This window comes from the organism of the source record quoted next, unplaced genomic scaffold (genome assembly GCF_019419815.1).
Source record: "Pyrus x bretschneideri cultivar Hongxiangsu unplaced genomic scaffold, Pyrus_bretschneideri_v1 Contig27, whole genome shotgun sequence".
In the NCBI taxonomy this organism is placed as follows: domain Eukaryota; kingdom Viridiplantae; phylum Streptophyta; class Magnoliopsida; order Rosales; family Rosaceae; genus Pyrus; species Pyrus x bretschneideri.
Window position 1 is genome coordinate 304,021 of NW_025999579.1, and position 24,313 is coordinate 328,333.

At 36.1% G+C, this 24,313-nt stretch overlaps 2 protein-coding genes across 3 annotated transcripts; both read right to left on the bottom strand.

Annotated features, from left to right (window-relative positions):
• Positions 1–953: 953 nt before the first annotated feature.
• On the bottom strand, positions 954–5,452 carry LOC125467836 (homeobox-leucine zipper protein HDG11-like). Its single transcript, XM_048587560.1, has 10 exons — positions 4,622–5,452; positions 4,374–4,491; positions 4,090–4,278; positions 3,495–3,965; positions 3,281–3,379; positions 2,972–3,181; positions 2,699–2,879; positions 2,331–2,599; positions 2,139–2,228; positions 954–1,958 (listed from the first exon to the last, which is right to left on the bottom strand). The coding sequence occupies exons 1-10, from the start codon at positions 4,744–4,746 to the stop codon at positions 1,581–1,583; spliced, it is 2,130 nt and encodes a 709-aa protein (XP_048443517.1). The 5' UTR covers positions 4,747–5,452; the 3' UTR covers positions 954–1,580.
• A 10,620-nt stretch (positions 5,453–16,072) lies between these two features.
• LOC103946980 (probable cyclic nucleotide-gated ion channel 20, chloroplastic) lies at positions 16,073–22,494 on the bottom strand. 2 transcript variants are annotated; one of them, XM_048587719.1, is made up of 14 exons: positions 22,126–22,494; positions 21,845–21,919; positions 21,220–21,748; positions 20,486–20,677; positions 20,188–20,286; positions 19,912–20,049; positions 19,099–19,347; positions 18,433–18,696; positions 17,940–18,085; positions 17,543–17,620; positions 17,238–17,367; positions 16,818–17,064; positions 16,584–16,746; positions 16,073–16,399 (listed from the first exon to the last, which is right to left on the bottom strand). In XM_048587719.1, exons 3-14 carry the CDS (start codon positions 21,730–21,732, stop codon positions 16,246–16,248), a joined length of 2,373 nt encoding a protein of 790 aa, XP_048443676.1. In that variant the 5' UTR covers positions 21,733–21,748; positions 21,845–21,919; positions 22,126–22,494; the 3' UTR covers positions 16,073–16,245. The 2 variants fall into 2 exon arrangements, with proteins under 2 accessions (XP_048443676.1, XP_048443675.1); XM_048587718.1 differs by lacking the exon at positions 21,845–21,919 and having other exon boundaries at positions 22,126–22,493.
• Between the last annotated feature and the right edge of the window lie 1,819 nt (positions 22,495–24,313).

A 24,313-nucleotide genomic window follows, 5' to 3' on the forward strand; every position in this document is an offset into this window, starting at 1 on the left:
CTATAATGAAATTGTGCTTTGTGCTGATCCATAGCCAAAAACAGACCAAGTCCAATTTATTGTCTTCTGTGCTAACTTTCATGAACCCCGTCTTTATGACTCACTGTTTCCATAGCAGCACAGCTTAAGCTGTGTAAGCTGGGGTGGATGGATGATCATATTCTCCTTCTTCCCCTTCTCCCATGACTAGCAAATGGTGATTTTAACACTCCTCACTTAGCTCGTGATTTTAACACTCTTTATTTTCATTTAGCTTTTTGTGCTTCATACATGTGTGACTATAAACAAATCGTAAATATTTAGTTTGAAGTGCAAATAAAGGAAAGAGGGGTGCCACCCTTCCCCCATTGCAACTCCTCTTAAACAAACCCAGGTTTAATTACTTAACGTAAGGCAAGAATAATAATGGTCAATTGCCAATTAATTAGACAAAGAAAGATCCAAAAGTTTCAAAAGTCCAACGACCAGATTGGTTGATGGCCCCAAGCTTATGGGGGATCCACCCTTATTTAACAAATTGACCATCCAACTCAATCTCATACTCAAACTCAAAGAATTTGGTTAAATGAAGTAATATGTGGACAGTTAGGCAGTCAGTTAGGGTCATGCCAATCAAAGTTCATCAAGGAAATACTTTTTCCCTCCAGAAAATGTCGAGGCATAAAAGTTCAATCTTTAAGCTCAATTTCCACTTTTGCACTCTAGGAAAAGCATGGAGATGGATGGAGCCTCTACCTGGCCATCATCGCTCATCGTAGAAGAAAAACTTGAATATGATTGATTGTTTGATCACGTCATCCATAAAATATATTACGAAGAACTTATGTACTTTGATCCTCTTGTTCGATTTGAAATTTGAAAATTACCCCAATTAGACAAATTTATTGAAGTTTCCCTCCACTCAAACACAATACTACATAAAATCAAAGCACATTTGATCTGTCAATCAATAAGAAGGAAAAACAGTTGAGAGAAAATTCAAATTTAGTTTAAATTAAGACACATAAGTCCATGAACAAGAAGTCAATGCCCGAACCATACAACTTTTTTTTCTTGCTGGAGAGAGATGGACGGAGAGAAATTCAGCAAGAAGGAAGATGCGTATGGTGCGTTCTTGACTCCCTCTTTTAATGCTCTACTTTTCCAAACCTAAATTTGCAAAATAACAAAACCAAGGCTAGCGATTTTAACACTCCTCTTCTAACCACGCGCACTCCCCTACTGAATACTCTATAATTTGTTACGCACTCACGGAAGGAGTACATGAGATTGAAAAGATGAGTGCTAAAATCACTAGCCAGAACAAAAACCTACCCCACCAAAAAAATTAAAGTTCGCAGTTGGTGTAAATTGTAATGAACCTTGGAAGCAAAAACACAGCTTTTCTGAACCATCAGCAGCAGCAGCAGCAACAGTGGAAGTAAATGTACAGCTTCAGGTCTTTGATGAGAGGGCATTCAAAGTTTCCAACTAACCCAGATGCTTTGTCCCACATTGAATACCTCTGATCATTTCCGATCAGAAATATTTAAGATCAATAGTAGACAAGAAAACAGTTGTGGAGCAGAGAGTGATCATCATCAGGAACTATTGCAATTCAAGGCTGTCTTAATTTGCTGGACAGTTGTTCCGATTAGGTTATTAACGGTATTTACCGACTCCAAGTTCAGCTTAGCGGATGGCAAGCGGCTCACCAGAATTTGTAATGCCACTGTGACTAGTGATCCACTCGCATTTGCATTGCAAGAACTTGACGAGGCGCCATCCCCTTGATCTGCCCGCCCATCTGGCGCAATGGTGAATCCTGATGGCAGGAGGGGAATGTAGGAAGAATCCTCACCGCTCATTGCAATGTTGATGGCCGGTAGGTCAATAGGAGAGTACACAACAAGTGAGCCTGATGAGTCTATGCAGCTCTCTTGGAGTATCAACATGTTGTTCTGGTTAGTGTTGAAAGCCTATACACGTTACAAGGCAATTAATTTGCAATCTATATACTTAAGTAGTCCTTAAATTAAGTTGCGTGTAACAATGAAGATACGAGGGTAGGGGTACATAATGACTTTTGGGAAATGCTAATAACAATTTTCAATACGAAAAACAGAATTACTTGTTTCGCAAATATAGAGTAGTCTTACTCGAAGAACAGATATACAGTTCCCTGGATGTGAACCATTTGCTATATGGGCAACATCTTGCACTGCATTGCCATTTGAAAGCACATCCCACTAGAGCAAAAATTCAAAACCAATTTAAAAGTTGGAATATAATTTAATCTGATTAGTATGTTACAAAATTTGAGCAACAATTTCTAGTAAGCGTAAATGTACCTGAGGTCGAGTTCTTTCATCCTTGAAAAAATTGAAGACATTCTGTGGCGATAATGGGAGCCAAATGGTAGTACCTGCACTGAGAACCACACCGTTGGGCTGACCAGGATCGGTACTCTTATGGATAGCGACTCGGACTCCAATCTCGTCCATCCCAGAAAGGGTGGTCCATCTATGTCCGTTGGATGCACTAATGTTTGCACAGAAGTTGTTCACCATCCTTTGAGCAAGTTTCATCATGCTCCTCTTTCCTTCGGGCGATGGAATCACTAATTGTTTCACAAAAAATAAGAAAATAATGTTGAAATTTAGCTGCTAGGGTAGGATGTTAATGATCGTTGACTAACTACGCTGTTGAAAATTGATACCTCCTTCAAGATCTCTAGTATAAGTGCCTGAAACCATTAGACACGCAAATCTTTCACACATTCTCTGCAGAGCAGCAAGCCATCGTTGAGCTCCAAATGCTAATCCGCTGTGAATAAGATCTCTATAAATCCGATGAATTGGAACTTTGTCTTCTATTTCCACATGTTCCACCCAAGTAACCTATTTTTTCGCAATGATATGAGGAAGTAAGTGAAGATATTACCATTACCTTTCACATGCAGAAAAAAGTACTTTTTGCTTGTGAAACAAACCTTGGAATATCCATTTGGCATGTCTTGAATCAAGCACCCAGAAGGAAGCCTATGAGATCGACATTGGTTTGCAAACTGATTATCTTGTGGAAAATTGTAAGAGACATCGACAATAGCCCACAGGCCTTGCTCGATTTGCTGACAATAACGAAGGAAGTAGAACTCCCGAGTTGGTACCAATGGCGAAAGCACTTGCAACTCGTTGTACATCTAGGTAAATCCTCCAAGTGATCAGAAACTTATCCAAGCATAATTCCAGCAGAAGATTAGACAAATCAAAATAAAGTAAAAAGATTTTAATCCACATACCAACTGCAAAGAGCCATGACCACCCAACATTCCAGATGATATTACTTCGATTGTTCTTGCCATTGAGACAATTGTTGGAAACAGCTCCGCAAATTTGTTCTGCAAACTTCAAATTGTTAAACACTTGGATATAAATTATTAAGCTACAATTCAGGTTTTGGGAATTGCAAATTAGACGACAATACAGAGAGAACTAGGAGGAGAAGAGAATTACCAGGTCAATAAACATGTCAACTAATGCTAAACCACTCATGATAACCACACCAGAATCTCGTGATGCTTCAATTCTGACATAGGGGTTTTTCGAATGACTAGTAGCCCTCGGAAAAATCCTCTCATAGGTTTCAAGATTAAGAACATCCCTCCCATCAGTAGAAGACTTCATCCACAAAGGTTCATTGGTCTGCAGAAGCTTAAGCAACTCTGCCATGGCATTTGCAGCAACGTCAGTCATTAGGGACTTATCCATGTCCAAAAACCCGGGAGGCTGGTAAGGCAAATTGGGCATGGTAGATGAAGCACTCCCCGGAATAAGATCAAGATCAAGAGAAGGGCCAGCCAATCCATGGCCCCCAAAACTTGCCATTGATAAGTCCAAAGACGAAATATGAATAGGCTGCACTGGTGGGAGCTGGGAAATTGGCCTCCCAATGTATTTTGCAGCAATACTAGACACTCTATCTAGCTGCAAATGAATGAAAGATTGAAAATTTGAATATACACATACTAAATGAACATAGTAACTGAAAAAAAATTGCATCAAGCTTGAAACTTTAGTTACAAAATCGAAATGGAAATCGAGTAAAAACCTCTTGTTTCAATTGGGCATTCTCCATTTGCAATTTCTGTTCATCAAAGTAGGAATCTTCGTTGAGTGGAGGGACACCGCAAGAGGGGCAAATGACATTCTTGAGAGCCTCTCTGATTGCAATGTTTTCGCATCGGATCTTGTCGTTCTCTGCTCGAAGTGCGCAGTTGTCCGCTCTTTCGTTTTGCGCCTGCCATTAGTAGTAGAGCAATGAGGCACAAATAAATGAAGAAAAAGTGCAGTAATTTAATTATCAAGCAAAAGAGTGAGTGGGTAAGAATTTACCTTCATCTGGGTCCTGCGGTTTTGAAACCAAAATTTGATCTGGCGAGGAGCCAAACCCAACTCTCTGCTCAACTGCATCCTCTGCTTTTCATCCGGGTGAGGGCACTCCTTATACATTCTTCGTAGTTCATATCGAACATATGCAGCCAAAATTAATTATCAGTTATTCCGATCACTCCCACATTACCAACAAACCCAACAAATCAGACACAAAAATGCAGAGCACAAGTTGTAGACTTTAGACTTACCCTTCAAGCCTCTGAATCTGGTGAGCAGTGTGACGGTGGTAGCGCTTCTTCCTTCTTTGAGAGCCGGAGGCGTCGTCGTGGTGGTCTCCGCCACCAGAGCCACCGCCTCCTCTGCCGTACTCCATTTTCCTCCTCTAATTCTTCAGCCACACGCACACTAGTAGTTCTGTCCTGAGTTGGGAAGTAGCTAGAAGAAAGCTACTAAATGGTTTTATGATCACTTGATCAGCAGAAGAAGCTGAGTCCCACGAGAGAAACAGCAAGCAAACAAGAGGAGTGACTGATGTATTTATATGGGTTTTGACTTTGTGTTGTTGTTTGTGGGTTATATAGTATATGTATACACACGTATATACGTATATATATATATATATATAATGGGGATTTGGAAAACTGGGTTTAAGGAGGAAATGTGGTGGTTTGAAATACATATATAGAGAAAGAGCATCAGTTATGGAAGCCAAGGACAGCCATTAGTGCACCTAAAATTTCATAAACGGCTGCTAAAAGATTATCAAGATATCGGCTTGATTTTGGAAAGATTAAATCTTGGACCTGTAATTAACTTTTACCAGAACAAAATCACCCACAAGTATCCAATATATACGTAGAGAGAGAGAAAGATGAGAGAGAGAGGACTAGGCAGTCACCCCTCTCACTATCCCCACTTCCACTGATTTCTGCGGTTTTTGTAACTGATGAGTTTTGGAAGCGTTTGCTTTTCTACCAACAACTCCCAAAGGTCCAAAAGAGAGAGAGAGAGAGAGAGAGAGAGAGAGAGAGGAGAGAGAAGCAAAAGGGTAGAGAAATTTAATTTCTCAACACACCCCATTGGAGGGCGTAATACTTTTCTGGTTTTTTTGTGTGGTGGTACAAATATAGAAGGGGGTACACTCAGGGCCAGGTGTGTAGCCGTTGAGCTTTTAATACCAGCTCCCTAAACCCTACTACTTGCTACTCCTACCCACCGGTGGACAACACTGCTAATTTTCCGGGTACCTCATTCAATTCCCCAACCCCTTGTAATGACAACTATACCCTTTTCCTCCTTCCCACTTCCCACTTCCCAATTTCCACCACACCTTTTGCGTTTTTATTTTTTTGCTTTTCTTGGTTCTAATTCTGGTTTATTTCTTTCTCAGGTTGTTTAATTCTTCAGAAACTATATTTTTCTTTTTAAACTTCAAAGTACGAAATTCATTTACAAGAAAATTTGAAATTCGTACAGTACATCAAGGATATGGTACAAATTAATGGGCTCGATAAAAACTTTGCCGAGAATTTTAACTTGATGGAAGGAAAAAAGAACGTCCCGCACCTAAGTTACAAAGATAAATTATATTTTACAATAAGATTTATAATAAACTACATGATATGGTTATTTACGATTGATTTTTTATTTCAAATTATTTAGATTATGAAATCCTTTATTTTCACGTGATGTGATTTACCAATCATGGTCTAAAAAAATGACCCCTAGCATTTTTCTTAAAGAAATCAATCTTTTTTGCATTTTTCGTTGTTGACATAGACCTAGGAGGATCCTTGCCGGTTATTCTTTGTGAGAATCATAAGGATACTTCAATTATATTCGTTTATCGTGCATCGTGCGGTTAGAAATTATTGTAATTTTTATTATTTAAAATTGAATATAAATAGTACTTGACAAAAATTAACTGCACGATTTACGATAAACGGATATGATTGAATGATGTTCGGGATTCTCATGAAAAAGATTCGGCAAGAGTAAAAAGGAACCGTTGAAATAGAACCACGTGCGTCTAAAAGTCAAACGTGATTCTACTTTGGGGCTGCAATCCTCTCAACCCAAGTCAAACTCACCTTCCATTTCAACGGTTCCTTTTTACTCTTGCGCCAGTAGAATCCAATTATATTATATTCTAATTAAACCGTTAATGTTTCACTTGAAAGAAAAATGAACTACATATGTCGTCGGGAACGATTTTAAAAAATATATTGTAACGTGCGCACTATTTTTGAGGATAATGTCAACTATATCAAAATTTTAAATGAAATTATGTGAACTAAATAATGATGATTGATTTATTAATCAAATATCAATTAACATGTTTATTTTCTATTAGTGACATATCATGTGATGCACAAATTTAGTTAAAAAATTTAATTCCCATACCATTATCTTTTGGAGATGCTCTTAAAAATATTTTTGATGATTCGCATTAAAAGGTGGGTCATTAATAAAGCAAAAATAAATAAAGGTTATCTATAAAACGTTACAACTGATTGCACTTATGTGATCTGTTGGTTTAACAATATTCAATCTACAGTGTGTTTGAAGGAGATTTTACATTTAAATCATAATTCATTGTAACTCTTCGGTGCTCACTTGCTATAAACCTTTTGTTTTGAACTAGTTTCCTTCCAAATCGATCGCTTGGTCAATGTCCGGTCAAATATTCGACAATTTTTAAGGATGATTTAAGGCGGAAGGACTTTGTTTTAGTTTGACTTTGTAATTTTCTTTGTATAAACTCTTCCAACTTTATCTTTCCCCGATTGAATGGTATTTAATTGTTTGTTTGTTTGTTTGTTTTTTTATTTTATTTTATTTATTTATTGATCTTTATACTTCAAAACAGGCCAGTACAGTACCCCAGCTTTGTTAAAAAACAAACAATATGCCCTGCAGCTAAAATATAACTCTAATTGTCGCATACATGAATGCAAACTTTTAATTGATTATTTGCCAACGTGCTTTGCAGTTTTTGAATTTTTGCCAAGAAAAATAAAATAAAAGTAAAACATGAAGAACTGAATTTAGGGTGGCAAGGTGCGCGATGATGACGTTTTTTATATATTATTACGAAGAACAAGGAGATGATTCGAAACTATTACAATAATTTAGAGGATGAGAAGTTTCAAACCCCATGAGTGGAAACTCAATACCTTATCCACTAGGATATTGGACCACATGCACGCGATGATGACAATTCAAAAGCCATGAAGATGAAGATTTATCTGTTGTTATGATCATTTAAAGTGAAAATGTAACCTAAATGGTTGAGCAGTTAATGAAAGTGATCTACTACTACAAACAAGGGAAGTAAATCAAAATTAGGAAGATCATGAAATTGATTACTGGATTTGATCCTTGAAAATCCCAAAATATATTGTTTGGGGTCGGGGCAGTGGGCATTGGATCGAGTACTATAAGAGTAGAGGGCCACTTGCCATGTTTCTACCTAGTTGACGTCGCTATGTTATGTGAGTGTCTTATAGGTCATTTTACCTTCGACACATTTTTGTTAATTTTTTACCAACGATCTTCTTTAATTCTTTCATTTTGCAGCTTGTCTTACAAGTTCTTACCTTTTTTAGGTTTATAGAGGGGTTTGGGTTTATGTCCACCCAATCTTTTTCTTGTATTTTCTTTTTCAAGAGGGGTATGGTCTATGTCCCCCCCTTCTTTTTCCTATATTTTCTTTTTCAAAAGGGGTAAGTTGTATGTCCTCCCTCTTTGTATTTTGTTTTTCTTGTTTTATGAGGGATAAAATTTATGTCTCCCCCTGACTAGATGTAATCTTTTTTCCTATCAATAAATTTACCTCGTCCTGCCGAGGTTTTCCAAAAAAAAAGAAAAAAGAATAATGTGTGAAAAATAAAAATAAGTGTGTAGATAGCACTACCCTATCACATATTAGAGGATAGAAGCCTTGTGTTAAGTACTTAGAAGTAATTAGTTTTAGGGTTTGGCAATTGGGTTTTCAAATTCATGCTATCAACTCATGTGCGCATTAAGTATTGAAAAGATCATGTCGTATCTCAAAATACTTCTTTTAATGGTGTCAAAATAAATTTATTCAAATTATAACACATGTAATATTATCTACATTAAGGAAGAGGATGGTGGACTTAGCCTTACAATTGACTAGCAACAATGTGGTTCAAATTCGTCTCTGGTGAGATTCGAATTTAAAACAACACTTACAAGTGAAGAGGAATATCACTAGATGTAAATGTTTATTTACCAATTAAGATTTAATAAACCAACCAAACTTCCCTCATTGTAAGCATTTTTCCTATCTTCATTACACAAGGTTTTTGCTGATTTCCTAATACGTGGAGATCGTTGTACAAAACGTTGCATATGCCAAAAGTTAAATGGAACCGGATCCCCTCTTGAGTCCGGATCGTTGAAATTTGATCTAACAGTTGCAATAATTTAACTTTTAGAGGGTCTTCCTGTTTGTAACCGTTTGATCAAATTTCAACGGTTTGGATCATTTACGCAAAAGGCTTAGCCTTTTAAGCTCGGGAGGGGATCTGGTTCCAAGTTAAACCGTATTAATTAGGTAGTAGTCAAAGATCAAATGTGCGGCGATTGATGTGACATATTCGTCTAAAATTTGTACTTCGTACGTTGTTGAGAGAATCATACTGAGATAGGGAATTCAGTTTGTTATACAAAGGCTAAGGATTGATTAAAAGAGAGTTTTAGAACCACATAATGCTAATTAAATTCGGAGCCTTTTGTTAATAGGTAGTGAGAGTTGGGCACTGTAATGGGTTTACCAACCAACCTGATCAACCCACTCGAAGTTGGTTTAGTTGTGTTGGGTTGTAAACTTTAAAAATATATTTCTAATTAAAAACCTGATCACCTGTCAAATAGGTGGGTTGGGTTGGGTAAAGTAATATTAACCCAATCGAAATCCGACCCACCAAATATCAATAATTTTTAAACATGCATATATATTACTTACATATGCATAAAATTTAAGGGGTTTTAATGAAACATTTATGGTATTATTTATTTTTAACGAAAAATCATATTTTAATCTTTTTTTGGTACTATTTATTACACATTTATTTGTCATTTTTCATTAAAATTAAAGTTTTTTTTTTTAACTTTTCGTTAGTTTTCTTTAAAATATAACATTTATTAATAAACACACTTGTTTATTTATACTTTAGTTCAATAGTGAAATTCAAATATTAAGTAACAAATAGTGATTCTACAACACCAAATTCCAATGCTTTAAGCATGATAGAACATGCATTTTGAATTATTTGTCACTCACACACTTTAGGAATAAGAAAAAAAACTAAATAATCTCAACTCGTGTGGAACCTGCCCAACCTTACTTGTCTTAAAATCGTAAGTGAGTTGGTTTGCCCATTTTCTTGAGTAGAAATAATATCAACCTGAATCTATTGATATGACCAACGAGTTGAAGTTCAACCCGGCCAACCCATCTAATATCCACGCCTAATAAGTAGAATACTTGAAACATATAGCTAGCCAAGTAGGCATGTTAAGTAGTTCCATGGAATTTCGGGTGCCCTCACTAATTAGCGTCATGAACATAGGACAATACTAATCAGCACCCAGTTCACTCACAACCTAGGTTCCCTAATAAACTAAGGCCACATGTAGTTTTAACTAGAATAATGCTAGGTAAATTAAATTTGTAGACTAACTTTACAACTAAACGACGGTTAACCAAAATCTATTTTCTCTCTCTCTCTCTACCTTTCCTGTTCTCTCTCTTCAAGCCCAGAAACCACTTTCCTCCCTCGCCAGAAGCTCGTCGACATCATCGTCTATTACTTCCGGCAACTCCCTCCCGACCCCACTTCATCTTCTTCTCTCTCTTCCTAAACCCTAAACTCTGAAAGTGGAGCTCAATAATCCTCACCATCTCCATCTTCATCAGGATACCGAGAGCGAGATTTGCAGGATTATCAAAGTCGTCGCCGGAAGCGGAGGTGTCTAGTTCTCGCCATCGAAGCAAGCCGCCACCGGCCCACCAACTACTAGGCCAATGACCTCATCATTTTGTTGCCAGGTTGGATGGCGGGATGAGGGTGGTCAACGTCGTAGAGAGGAGTGGGGGTCGGGTTGCCGGAGAATAGAAGAATTGGGCTGGTTGGAGTCGAGGTCGACAAAGAATGGTATATCTGTTGGTGTTTACTTGGAGAGTTAAGAGTGACATATAGCATTTTTTTAGGAAGGTTTTGATACAGATGCCTAGGTTTTAAATTTTTGAGATTAAACATTTATGCTTTTAGAGTTTTGATTAAACATAATCTTACAATTTAGATGCCATGAGGATTAGGAGTAGCCTTTTTTAATAATTTAAATTACCCAACTTGCCATTATATAAATATACCTTTTAATTCCTAGATAATACATCAAAACTCCTAAAATCTTGTAAATAAATATTGTAGAATTTAATTCCAATAAAAAGTCTTTCAAAATACCCATGAATGCGACTTGCCATTATATTTAATATACCTTTTAATTTTCTTAGATAATATCTCAAAACTCCTAAAATCTTGTAGATAAATATTGTAGTATTCAATTTTAATAAAAAGTCTTTCAAATTACACATGAAATGTAGATTTCTTCTTGGTACATATTTGGTATGTTTGTTTTCATTTTTGTATGTATTTGGTACGTTTATATTTATTTAAAAAAAACATATTTGGTACATATATTTCCTCTTGATTAAAGATATATTTCTCCTTGGTACATATTTGGTACGTTACTTTGTATATCTTCTTGGTACGTATTTGGTACGTTCATATTTCTTTTTTGTATGTATTTGGTACATTTATATATTATTTTGGTACGCTTATATTTATTTAAAAAAACGTATTTGGTACGTTACTTTATATATCTTCTTGGTACGTTTAAATATATTATCTGAATGTACTAGCCTCAAGCCTCCGAAAATAAAGAATACATCTAATTATCTCACATGATATCAATATAAAATAGTGAAAACAACCACTAATTGAAATGGATAAGTCCATTCAAAATTCAAAAATGAGGATCACAAAATTCTAACGTGGAAGAAGAAACCATACGGCTCAAATGTGGGAGAAGAAACTGGCTTCCTAAAAAAAAGGCCACATACAAAAATATATCAACCTAAAAGGATATATATGGAATTTAATTGTAACATCCCACATCGCCCAGGGGAGTGATCCTTAAATGTATATTCTCATCCCTACCTAGCACGAGGCCTTTTGGGAGCTCACTGGCTTCGGGTTCCGTAGAAACTCCGAAGTTAAGCGAGTAGCGCGCGAGAGCAATCCCATGATGGGTGACCCACTGGGAAGTTGCTCGTGAGTTCCCAAAAGGCCTCGTGCTAGGTAGGGATGAGAATATACATTTAAGGATCACTCCCCTGGACGATGTGGGATGTTACATTAATAATTAACATTTTAAATTTAAAAAAAACACAATAATTGCATGTAATATAAATAAATATAAAAATGCTAACATAGCTATTGTTTAGGCATCCTCATTAAATTTTAAAATAGAACCAATATTTAATCTAAAGAGTATTAGAAAAGTGCAGGGGATTCTAATTTTTTTTTATTTTTTATTGAGTCACATAATTAGCATCCAAGTATTGTCTATGAATATATATCATGCCTTAAAGTGCCATGCAAGATAGAGAGCTAGGAACCCTTTACCTCAAGTAATTAATCTTAAAATTAAGCATCGTTGTTTTAAGTATAAGGTCTCAATGAATTTGCTTCACTAATTAAAGAGGGATTAATTTGCACTGCACTTGTTTCATTTAGTGGTTCAATTACACACATGGAAATTTAATTGGTTGGCGAATTTAATTAACTTGATTGTTCCATGAAAAATAATAGATCCATAAATAACAGTGTATGTTGAATATGTTCGTTCTTACTCTTTGTTAACTATATCGAAATATATATATTTTTAGGGTTAACCAAAAAAAAAAAAATATATATATATACATACATACATACATACATACATATATATATATAGATATATATATATATATATATATATATATGCAAGGTAACAGCTTGTGCCAAATATATTAACTATAGTTGGAAAATTTGTTTGATGAGTACTGTATTAAAAGAAATTGAATATTAATTTTCATAATTACAGCCTTATTAATACTCAATCGATACATGCATGTATCCTTCGTCAGACAATATCTTATGGTTTTGAGCTGATTTCACAAAGTAGGATGAGAAATGGATTTCAATTGAAAAAAATTAAATGTTTTATTCAAGGGCATTCCCAAATCAAAATACGAAATTTTTCCACCAATGGGCGTCTAACTGGTGGTGAAATTAATTAATGTTTAATTCATGGTCCAGAACCATGTGGTTAAAGGGGGATCGAAATACGAAATTCTTCCACCGACGGACATCTTACCACCGGAGGAAAAAATCTATCAAAGGGCTGCGTGATGTGAGGGGAGTGTGGCAAGATTCAGAGGAAGGAATCAAACCAACGGTTTTGGATTATTTCCAGGATATTTTTGGTTCTTAGGTTGTGGTGAATAATGCAGTGGTTGTGGGTGCGGTGGATACTCGAGTTACTAAAGAGATGAATAAATCTCTGATGTAACCTTATTCAGGTAATGAGATTAAAGCTGTTGCATGTCATATGCATCCTTCAAAATTACCGTCGTCGCCTCTTTTTTACCAACGTTTTTGGGACGTTGTTGGACATAATGTGATAGTACGTTCCTCCTTCTTGACCACTGGAAGATTAGTGAGATCAGTGTGTTTTACTCTTACGTTGCTTTAATTTCGAAGTTCGATGCTCCTCCGGATATGACGCAACTCCGACCATTAGTTTGTGCAATGTTTGCATAAAATTGATGCAAAGGGCCGGGTTGGCGAATCACCTAAAGCTTATTTTTCCTTCCATTATATCGCCCAAACCAAAGTGATTTTATGCCGGGTAGGTTGATATCTCATTACCCATTGGTGGCGGTTGAGATTGGGTATTTCCTGCACAATAAGCGGATATTAATGAAGGGTTTTTGGCTCTCAAGTTGGATCTCAGTTGGCCTATGATAGGGTGGAATGGGTGTTCTTAGAGGATATAATGATAAAGTTAGGGTTTAACGAGGCATGAGGTTATGGCTATATATCCAATTAATGGTTTCATTTCTCAAATTTTCATCATGCATGTTCTTTTAACAAGCCACTTGGAATGATAAGGACCGAGCAAATTAAGCGAGTTAGTTAATCAAATTTTTGATGAAAATTTTGTTAGGTTTTTTTAGCTAAAATGATTTCTAAGATTGGTGTAGCTCCTCACTTTGGTCCCTAATTGATAGAAATGGTCATTAAATTTGTTCATCGTAAATTATTTTGGTCATTCTGTGAAAAATCTGTCATTATTCTAGTTAAGTGGAGGGGTTGATTTGACAAAAATACCCTTAAAAAGGTGGTAACGTAGTCGGTCACTTGACAACTTAATGAGGATATTGACATTTTTCACGAATGGATCAAAATGAATTATGGTGAACAAACTCTATTTATTTTCATTGTCAGTAAGTAAGAAATTATGTCAATGTTAGATTCCGTTTTGGCTAAAAGGCCAATTTTTAGGCTTATATATGAATTAGTACAAGTAATAAAAGATCTTAATAGTCTGTTGCGGCAAGTCATTGCCATTATATTATGGAAGGTTTCGTGGTAGGGAAGATTAGTGTGTTGCAGCTGCATCTGTTTTTTCAAGAACCATTTAAAGAGATTATTAAATAATTCTGCTAGAAAATTCAAATGTATAGTGACAAAAACAATCAAACAATTCTCTCTTCAATATATGAAAATGGAGAACAATATCGCAACATGCATGCTCGATTGAGATTACAAGTTCCGGTATGTTTTTGCTCACGACTCTCTAAAATGATGGTGAGGCTCACAACACATTATCGTTCGATGAGTTTGATTTAATCTATCTACTACATAAATCTCGAAATTTAAACTAATATAACTGTTATTACTAAGATGTGAAAAAAAATACACACAGGTTCAGGTGTAATGTGGTTAGAGAAGGAGTCTTGTCCAAAGAAACAGTCTCACCTAAGGTTTAAGAATTAATATTGTAATCTAATTCTAATTGTGTTTTGATTTGTAGACATCCTTACTTGTACACCAAGTATATACAATTGTAGAATTATGTTTTTGTCTATGAATACAATTATCAAGTTTATAATTTTTCTATAATGGAGGTTTTCAGCATTAAACATTTGTTAATATTGTTTTATAAAACTGGTTTCATTTCATATTATACATATTTGCCTTTGTTCATATTTATCCGTAGCTTCCTCATCATCACCTGAAAATTGGTGCCTGTTCATCGATCTAAACCTAACTGCGAAATATATATATATATACACACACACACACACATAGATATATATGGGATAGTTATATAGTTAGCTAGAAAATGCTAGAAAATGCAAATTAAGGCATGCAGGGAGGTTGATAGTGACCATGTGGCTTTTAATATAGTGTAGAGAGAGAGAGAGAGAGAGAGAGAGAGAAACTTAGAAGCTAAGAGCAGCTCCAGTAGGAGCAACTGCTCGAGGGACAGGTTGCGGAACAGGGTCTGATTGCCCGAGGGAGGAAGTCCAGCGTTGGCTGGCGAGCGAGCCCGAGTAGGCTCGAGCTCCAGGCTCGTGGATTCGTGCTTGCCTGAGCGCCCGAAGGCTGTCTGACGTGGGCTGACATCAGTGACACTTCTCTCTCTCTCTCTCTCTCTCTCTCTCTCTCACACTGCTTGCGATTGAGGCATTCCTTCCCTGAAACCTTCGCATTGTGATGGCGTCGAAGGGTAAGGGAATCGCCACAGGAGGTGGATTCTCCTGCGGGAAGCGTAAGCACGATGACAAGTCCGGTGGTGGCCGGAAGAGGAGCAACCCTAGTGTCCTTAGATTCTTTGAAGACGTCGCTGACGAAGCCAACGACGGCGAGAGTGACTTCGATGACGGTATATTCCGTCTCTGATGTCTTTTATGGTCGCATTTTCCATCTAGGTTCGGATTTCTAAGGTTTTTGAAATGGGTATTTTTTTTTGGAGCTTGCTTTGTGCGTATTGACAAATTAAACCTTTGTTAATTTCCTACATTTCCTTTGTATATTTGAATTTCTGGCTTTTGTGGTTGCTTGTGGAGCTTCAATTTTTTTTTGAAGTGTGTGGTTAGGTTGCTTAATTTCTTTAACTTGTTTGCTGACCATAATGTAAATAATAACACGTGACGCAATAAGAACGATTAAAAATTTATCCGAAATTACAAATAAAATTATTTTGTATTATTTTATAAATAAATAAAAAATACTAATATTTTATTGACTATTACCAGGGTTATTGAAGTGCAACGATGAAGATGTAAAATGCGATTATTGTTCATTAAGGACAATTACTGTTCACTGGATAGATATCATAGTGTATTGCCTAAGAGGAGGGTACCACGTTGGAACTGCTAAAGGCCACAAAATGGAGAAGCCCAAGCAGAACAACTGTAGGAGGTTCTCAAATTTCAATAAAAAAAAATTTCGATATCGAACTTTCCCAAATAAATTATGGAATCAATGTTATCTCAAAATTTTCGGAACAAGATTCAAACTTTCTAGATTTTTTTAATTTTCAAACAATAGGTGTGCGGAAATTATTTAAATTTTTTCTTTGTTATGAATTTGTTTTTTCACTCAATTTAAATAGCTATTTTTTGTCTACTTCTATATCTCAAAGACCATCCATCATATTACATATTATACATAGATCAACTTCCTCGGAAAGGAAGGTACAATAACTAATACATATGCTAATTAGCTTATAACAATGCATGATTGGATTGGGATTGAGATTCGAGTTGAGAATGAGATTGAGACTGAGAGGTGTTGGCTCGCTGTAGGCATTTTTTCCTGTATCTCCATGCTACTTGAATGCATCTTGCTGCAAGGCCTCTCCAGTAAGGTGACTCATACCTGCCATAAAAACCAAACTTCAACATCAATGTTCTGTCATAAACCATTCCCACATGCATCCTAGACGATTTCTTGCAGACCATGTATGCATATGTCACCAGTCTTCAATCGTGCATTTCGACAGAGATAATTCTCAAACATATGCATACATGAGATAGGAGTAACTTTAATAAAAAAAAAAAACCTTATGGCTCCTTGAACACGTGGTTTGCGCAAGAATCTGGAGAAAACACTGGTGACTTCTTCAATGTCAGCTGCTCGGAGTGAAAATGCTTCAACGTTTGTTAAGCATCTTACCATCCTGTTGCTAAGCAACCGCTGTCCGGGAATCCTGATCTTTTTACCATCTGCAACAGAAACCACACTGATAAATTGATGTTGTTTTTTAAAATTTTTGAAGAATGCTCAAGACTTGTACCTTTGTTTACTGAAGAATGCTCAAGACACCATGCGAGAAGTTCCTCACCACAAACGTCTCCTTCAGATAAAGAAATTCTATTCCCATCTTCTCCAATGCTCTCCATTTTTCCCCTCACTATAAAAACCATCTTCTCGATGAGACCACCACGGCACAAAACTATACTTCCCTTGATGTATGTCTTTTGCCTTAGTCTTCCACAAATGGAATCTAAGATGGGTTCATCCATCAGGGCAAAAATTCGTACCTGTAGAATTTTCGGAATTTAGAACATGCATTATGAGTTAAAATGCGCCAAGCTGATAACTTTGAACCTTAATCAAATAATAATTCTAAGGAAAAATGAAGACCATCATTTAGTAAGTAAGCAGAAAATCCGATCATTATAAATTTATTATTCCGTGATACTAAGATGCTCACTTTCTTAATGAACGTGAAGAGATGGCGTCTTATATCCGTCTGAAGGTCTTCAGGCAGGACTTCCAAAAGCATTTCTTCATTTACTCCTCTGGTTGCTGCCCAATTGTACCGCTCAGCTTCTCGTACTCGCCTTCAGAGCACAATACATGAGGCTTTATCAATAAAATTTTAACATCATAGACTTATCGATTTAAGAAGGGATTCTTCTTTTCATAAAGCATTAATTTATTTCTTTTACAATGGATAGTAAAACCTCATGCATAAGGAAATTCAAATGTCAAAATGACATTCTGAATACATCATACCTTCTAAGTTTGTCTGGTAAGCGTCTATGGCTCATCCACTGCTCAACATCACGACGTCTCAGGGACATTTCTAACCGTCTGTACAGAGAAACAGAGTTTCCTTTTCTTAAAACATAGCATAAGCAACACGGAAAACTAACTGGCATTTTCTATTGCTCTATTTCTTTGAGATTTAATCAAAAGAATGAATCACATCATGGTTGCAGGTGACAAGTGAATGCTCATGGTATTTAATAATTCAATTAGCACACATAACTTCTAACTTTGAATTTCAGACAAACAGGAGAGAGTTACTAACATTTATACAGCTGGATATGTACTCAGTAAAATATGCTACGATCGTGACTCTAAATGCAGGAATATTTAAGAAGAATAGATCCTAGGATAAAAGTTGTACCTCCGGCCAAGAGCCTGCAGAAAGTTCTGCATATTTCCAATGAGAAGAGCGAAAAGCAAGAGACCTAGGCCAATGATGGCCATTGTAAAAAGGACTTCCCAAACAAAATAGCTTGGAATTAAATTTCCAGCCAGGGTACTGATTTGCTGCATAACGTAAATCACATGGTTAATTTCATTCAGCTTTGTAATGAGACCATACCAAAACAAGCCTTACGCCAAGAGATAATGGAATGTAAATTTATTATTCAGTTAAGCACTGATGCCATCAACTTTGAGCTTTCATTTCAGAATAATAAGATTCAGAACCAACTCAATTTAGCTTTGAACTAGGTAAGGGTCAAGTTTATACCCCCTACAGTATAAGTTTTTGGTGTAGAATGGTAGTCAATCGCAAGACTGTGATAGACTATTAACTTAACTGAGTATAAAGTAAGAATTAAACAGTTATTTGAAATTATTTGGCCAAAAGAAGGGACAAATGAAAGCGATACCTGGAATCCCCAAAACAATCCATACACATATCTAGTGACTATACTATTTTCTGTTGTAAGATTGACAGCTTGGCCGTAAATTCCGTAATCAAAGCCACTTGCAGTTAAACAAGCAGTAGCATTCACATTGTTTCTCCAGCCATCACGTAACGGATTATCTGCTTTAGGATCTTCAGGTTGACTTCCATGCCCACAATCTAGGAAGTCCATACACCCAGCAATTGCAGAGTTATGGCAGGCCTCTCGAAAACATTGATTAACCCTCTGGGACAAGAAAGAGGGGAAGTAAGTGAGTGAATGAAAACCAACCTTCAGTAGTCCGATATCCAATAGAATTCACTGCCTCCACATTATTTAAAACTCATGATGTTATTTATTACAATAGTGAAAAAAAGAACTATCAAATTAAATCATAATATTGCAAGTTTAAGCAAACAGATAAAGATGCAATTTTTCACATTTTCGCAGGCCTGAAAAGTTTCGATTGACTTAAGATAGTATGCAGGAAGAACTTATCAGATATTTCACTGTTTGACAAAAAGGTGAGAAGAGATTGTATATGAATCTGGAATAGTTCTGGACATACAAAATGAAGACACGCGAGAAACATAAAAATGTCTATCACGGGAAACTTCGAGAGTTAAGAATAAAATATTTTCCACCCACCTGTAGCCCAAGGAGGTACCAGCACGATCCAACAACGTGGCCAGATAACACAAAAGTGAGAAGATTTATTACAAAATTTGCCCATGCTGACTCAAATATGAAGCCACTTGGAGTCTGCCCAGCAAGAAAAGGTAGAAACCTATACAACCTGGGAATATACTGAAGAAGAACTGCAGCACGTAAAAGATTTTTTGCATGGTTTGCTCCTGTTAATCCCGAGGTGTTTCGTAGAACTAACAGTATTATGATCTGTAAACAACTGAAAGAACAACTTAGCACATGGGAAGAAAATATGTGCTTACATCAGACAGAACAAGTTACAATGTCATGTTAGCGTATAAATAGATATAGTGACTGATTCAAGTAATTTAGGGGATTGAGAGGGCAGCAGGCACGGGTGATCACCCTCCCTCGGCAAAGCCACTGAAAAACAGTTTTCTTCCATGGCAAAAAGCAATATACTATCAAGCACTTGTTAGCATGTCAGAATCACAAATTGCATCTGCCTTAAATCCTTCTTTCAATCTTTTTTTTTTTTTTTTTTTTGCATAATATCTCCATTTAGCCATTGGATTTTCCTTACCAAACACTAATTTTTATACAGTGTCTAATCTAAGAGATAATTTATGAAAGAATTGTTTTTTATTGATATTCAACAATACTATAAAATTACATCATTCCATGAATTAAAACATGAGGAACTTGCTTGAACTATAAAATGGATGAAACAAAAAAATACCAATACAGCGAAGGAAACCAAGAATACAGAATATGGCGCGCATGTGTGTGTGTGTGAGAGAAAGACATGTTTACCTGAGGCAGCGGTAATACAATAAAAAAGTCTAGTAGAAAATATCCTTGAAGGTAATTCAGAGCGATTTTCTTCGGATGGTCAACTAACTCACCAGCACCAACCACCCTGGACTCAGGAGCCACATAAGCCAATCTAAACTGCAGAGAGAGGGAGAGAGAGGGAGAGAGAAGGATTTATTTGTCTGCCAAGGCTTGAAACCAATCAACTTATCTCATCCATAATTTATTTAACTTCTAAATTGAGATATGAATGGATGAGAGGGAAGGAAATCTTACCTGAAGGAGTATGTGCAGTAGGAGTATGAAATCAGTGATGCTTCTAAATACCACAAGTGTTGTCGTCAAGGGCCAATCAATAACTATACAGCTATTCTCCTACATTCAAAAACGGGGAAATCAAGTTCAAAAGGAAGCAATGTCACAACGAAATGAACCAAAAACGTTCTCTTCTTCTCCATAGAAAGCCTTACAAATAAATAACTACAATGTGTAAATTGGAAAACCAAACTAGTCCTCGGTCAACTGATAATTCCAATCTAATTCATGAAATGACAAGGAAGAACCCAGGAAATACCTTTTCAACGGACAGCAGGAAGAAAAACAATGGATCTACAAAAATTGATATTAAGCAAGAAATGACGAAAAACTTGTTCCACCGTTGCACAAATTTAGCATGAGGGTTCATAACTCCAGGAATATATGGACGCAGAAAAGAGAAAAATCTCCTTGCCCAGCCTTTGGCATCCCCATACAGAGCATTATGGAACTGCACACAGTTGAGAATAAAGGAACTAGGCATAAGTTTCCTGGAGTGCTTATATCTTGTCTTACCAAAAAATAAAAGAAATAGGGAAGCGATGATGAGAATATATTAATAAAGTACGTATCGTTGCTAAATCTCAAGCAATAGTCGTATCAGTGAAACAAAAAAGGCAACACAAGAAAGAAAAAGGATATGCAATGCAGCTTGAGAGGAATTATTGCTTTGTAATTGCTTTTGCACACAGAGAATGTAAGTACAGATATTATTTCCATTCTCTCCAGAGTCTCCACGGCTATTAATTGCATTGTTAATATAACAGATCAAATGAAAAGCAAACATGAATGAATGTAGTTGCTTCTTCTTTGTAACTGAGAAGAAGAGACAGGCAAGCTCCTAATCATTTGACAGGATTAGATGCAAAACACGACGTATTTACTAAGTGGCAATCATGCAGAGCATATAAAAAAAGACAGCACCTAAATTTCTACAAATATTGTCACCAAATTAAAAGAAAAAAAATCCTCTGATTGGAGAGTGAAAAACACCTTGGGATCAAATATATCTGAGGCCCTTCGATGTTTCTCTTGAGCAGCCTTGAGATTGAATGTTGGGCAAGTTGTGCAGTAAGGGTCATTGCACAGCCCCAGTTGGCCAGATCTCAGCAAGTGTTCATTTTTACCCACATAGTTTTCATCCTCCCATTCATTCTCAGTTGTTGCATTGGTAGAAGGAAACTTTTCTCCTGCAGGTTCCACTGCTTCTTGCCCTGCTGTTGGAGCTTGAACTGGCCGGAAAATGCTATCGGGCCTGCGGTTAGCATTTAATGGACCACTCATAGGTACGAAAAGAGTTTTGCTTTGACTCCTTAATGGACCAGTATGACCTACAAGTCTAGGTTTCCCTTCATATGACGAGTCCACAGAGCTCATAGGGATGGAAACTGATGCACTTCGGGTTCGGGACATAAATTTGTCGAGTTTTAGCTGCACATTATCATCTGAGTATTGCGGGTGAGTGTCTGATAGCATGGGTACCTCATCTTTATCATAACCAGCCATTTCTCACAAATTGAACCTAAAAACGAAGAAGCCAAGATAAAATTATACTACATAAGTATTCATATCAGTTCAATTAAATTACTTTCGAGTAGAATTACAATACAATTAGTACAATGTTTGAAGCACATTAGTAATCATGCTAGTTAGCTCCATTTAAGTTCAAAAAGTTGTTATTTGTCTTCGTTTTCTGCAGGGAACAAAGCTTAAATGTATCAAAGAACACCATAAGACAAATTCTGTTGCAAATTACTAGTTCCAAATTTTTAATTTCTAGTTTCAAGGCATCAATTTGCAGTTTTAATTAGAAAAAACAAAAGAATATAAAGAGGAAAAGGGGTACATTATAATCCATCGGAGTTCAACAAATCCTTAAATAAAAGGTGTGAAATTTACCTGAATAATTCGAAAGAGAAGCAGAGCTCAACAGGGGTTGCACCAGAAACCCAAGAATATTAACTCTTGTGATCATCAATTAGCCAACAAATTAAATAAAGATACATTCTCATCACAAGGAAAGAGAGAGGGGCCGGCGAAGACTAAAAGAGCTGACTAAGGACTTGAGGACTAAACAAAAGAGGGAAGCTTGGAAATTCCAAGGGAAGCGTAAGAAAGGGGTGTTTGACTGTTTGTGATTGGAATTGGGGAGATTGAAGTTTCCTGGAGCAAGGAGGGGGGGACCGGACACAATAATCTAACGACTACCGGACAAGACAATCCAATGTCCGTCCTCCTTGTTTACTTTTTATTCTTGCGACTTTGGTAGGCGGGGTTGGCTTGACAGTTAACACCCTCTCCGGTTAACTCGTCTCTAGACAAAAACTTTACACGCACAAAAGAAAAAGAAAAAGAAAAAGAAAAGAAAAACAAAGAAGCTTGTTCGCTTGCTGCATCATTATTTGTTTTAGCTGCATTATTCATTTGTTTAATATTAAATTTACTGTTGATATCTACGACTACAGGACATCATCTTGGGATAAAATTTAGAACAGGACGGAAGAGTACTTTTATACTTTAATACATGATGATGTAAATACCCGAGGAGGGTAGGAGGGTATGAGGGTATGAGGGTAGGAGCTGAACTGACCTCCATCCCCTGGGCACTTGGAATTCGAAGGTTGATGTAATAAGATTATATTCCAAATTAATTATTCGCAAATCGTAAGCATCACACCCTTTGGGTGTGACCAGCCATGCTGGTACCATTACCAAACATATTTACCACTAATTAATTGGAAGTTATGATATTTCCTTTTCAGAAATTTACTTGAAATTTCATACCTTATAGTAATACTCATTCTATATTCAACTTGATAATTCTTGGATACAAAGAGGTAATTTCATACAACACAAAATTCATCCAACAACAAAAAATTATTATAGCTTTTAAAGAATCGAAACCGGTGAGCCGTTAGATGAAATTTGAAAAGTCCGGATCACTTGATCCGGTGGCCTTAGTGAAAGAGATCTGTAATTTTAATGTTTTTACCAAGTTTGTTAGTTAAGAATAAAGTGTAGCAAGAACTTTTTGAGTGTTCACTTGTGATTTACTTAGACTTACATGAGAATTTCGTTTGCACTGGATACTTATTTGGGCCTATACCCACCTAGATTTGGGCCAAACTTCTGTCTAACTAAATTTTTTGCTACTTTGCTCATTTCATAAAGTATTCTACCGGGTTTAACGACAACTATATTCGTTGTCCAATTAATGAAACATAAGTACCACTAACTACAAGATTACTAGAAGGGAAATTCTCCTTTACTCATTGTTTTTCATGAGCAAGCAGTTGAGATTTAACCAAATGAACTTTCCTTTTGTATTGCATGTGCCACTACATGAGTTTGGATCTTGTCAGCTCTCTAATGTTATCTAATCTAACAAATATATTATTTGATAAAAAAAATAAAAAAATAAAACTTTCTTTCTACGGTGCAAGTGGAATTTGACAAGATCAAAATTTGCGGAATGTTTATATATAATTATGTATTGTCAACGTGAGTTCCCTTCCGTTGTCAACAATAATATTAATTAGTGTGTTTGAGAAAACCAATTCCATTATTCGTAGAGAGAGGATTACGTTGGAATACTTCAATTGGCTTAGCTACTTATACCTTTTTTAATACTTGCATTTCCATTTGGAGAAATGAACTCATTCTTTCACTTGCAAATAACGTATACTCATCGTAAAATTTTTTGTAACCGAACTATCCAATATCTTAACTTTTACTTGGAGATTATCCCTACAAAAAAATCATTCATATTCGAAATGGTTTAGTTGTTTAGATGTACCAAATAAGTTCATAGTGTAGGTACCAAATAGAATATTCGTGATAAACTGTCTAATTATTTGATACATTTGGATAATTAAAGATTTCTAATTCGAATGTTTTTTTGTAGAAATAATCTTCAAACAAAGGTTAAGATATTGAACAATTCTGATTATAAAATATCTACAACAAAAATACATTATTTGCAAGTTGAAAAAAAAGACAAGTATTATTCTTTTAATATTGTGTACATCGTTTGACCAGATTTTCCGTCCTCCTAAAGAAAAACACATTATTCGCAAGTTGAAAAAAA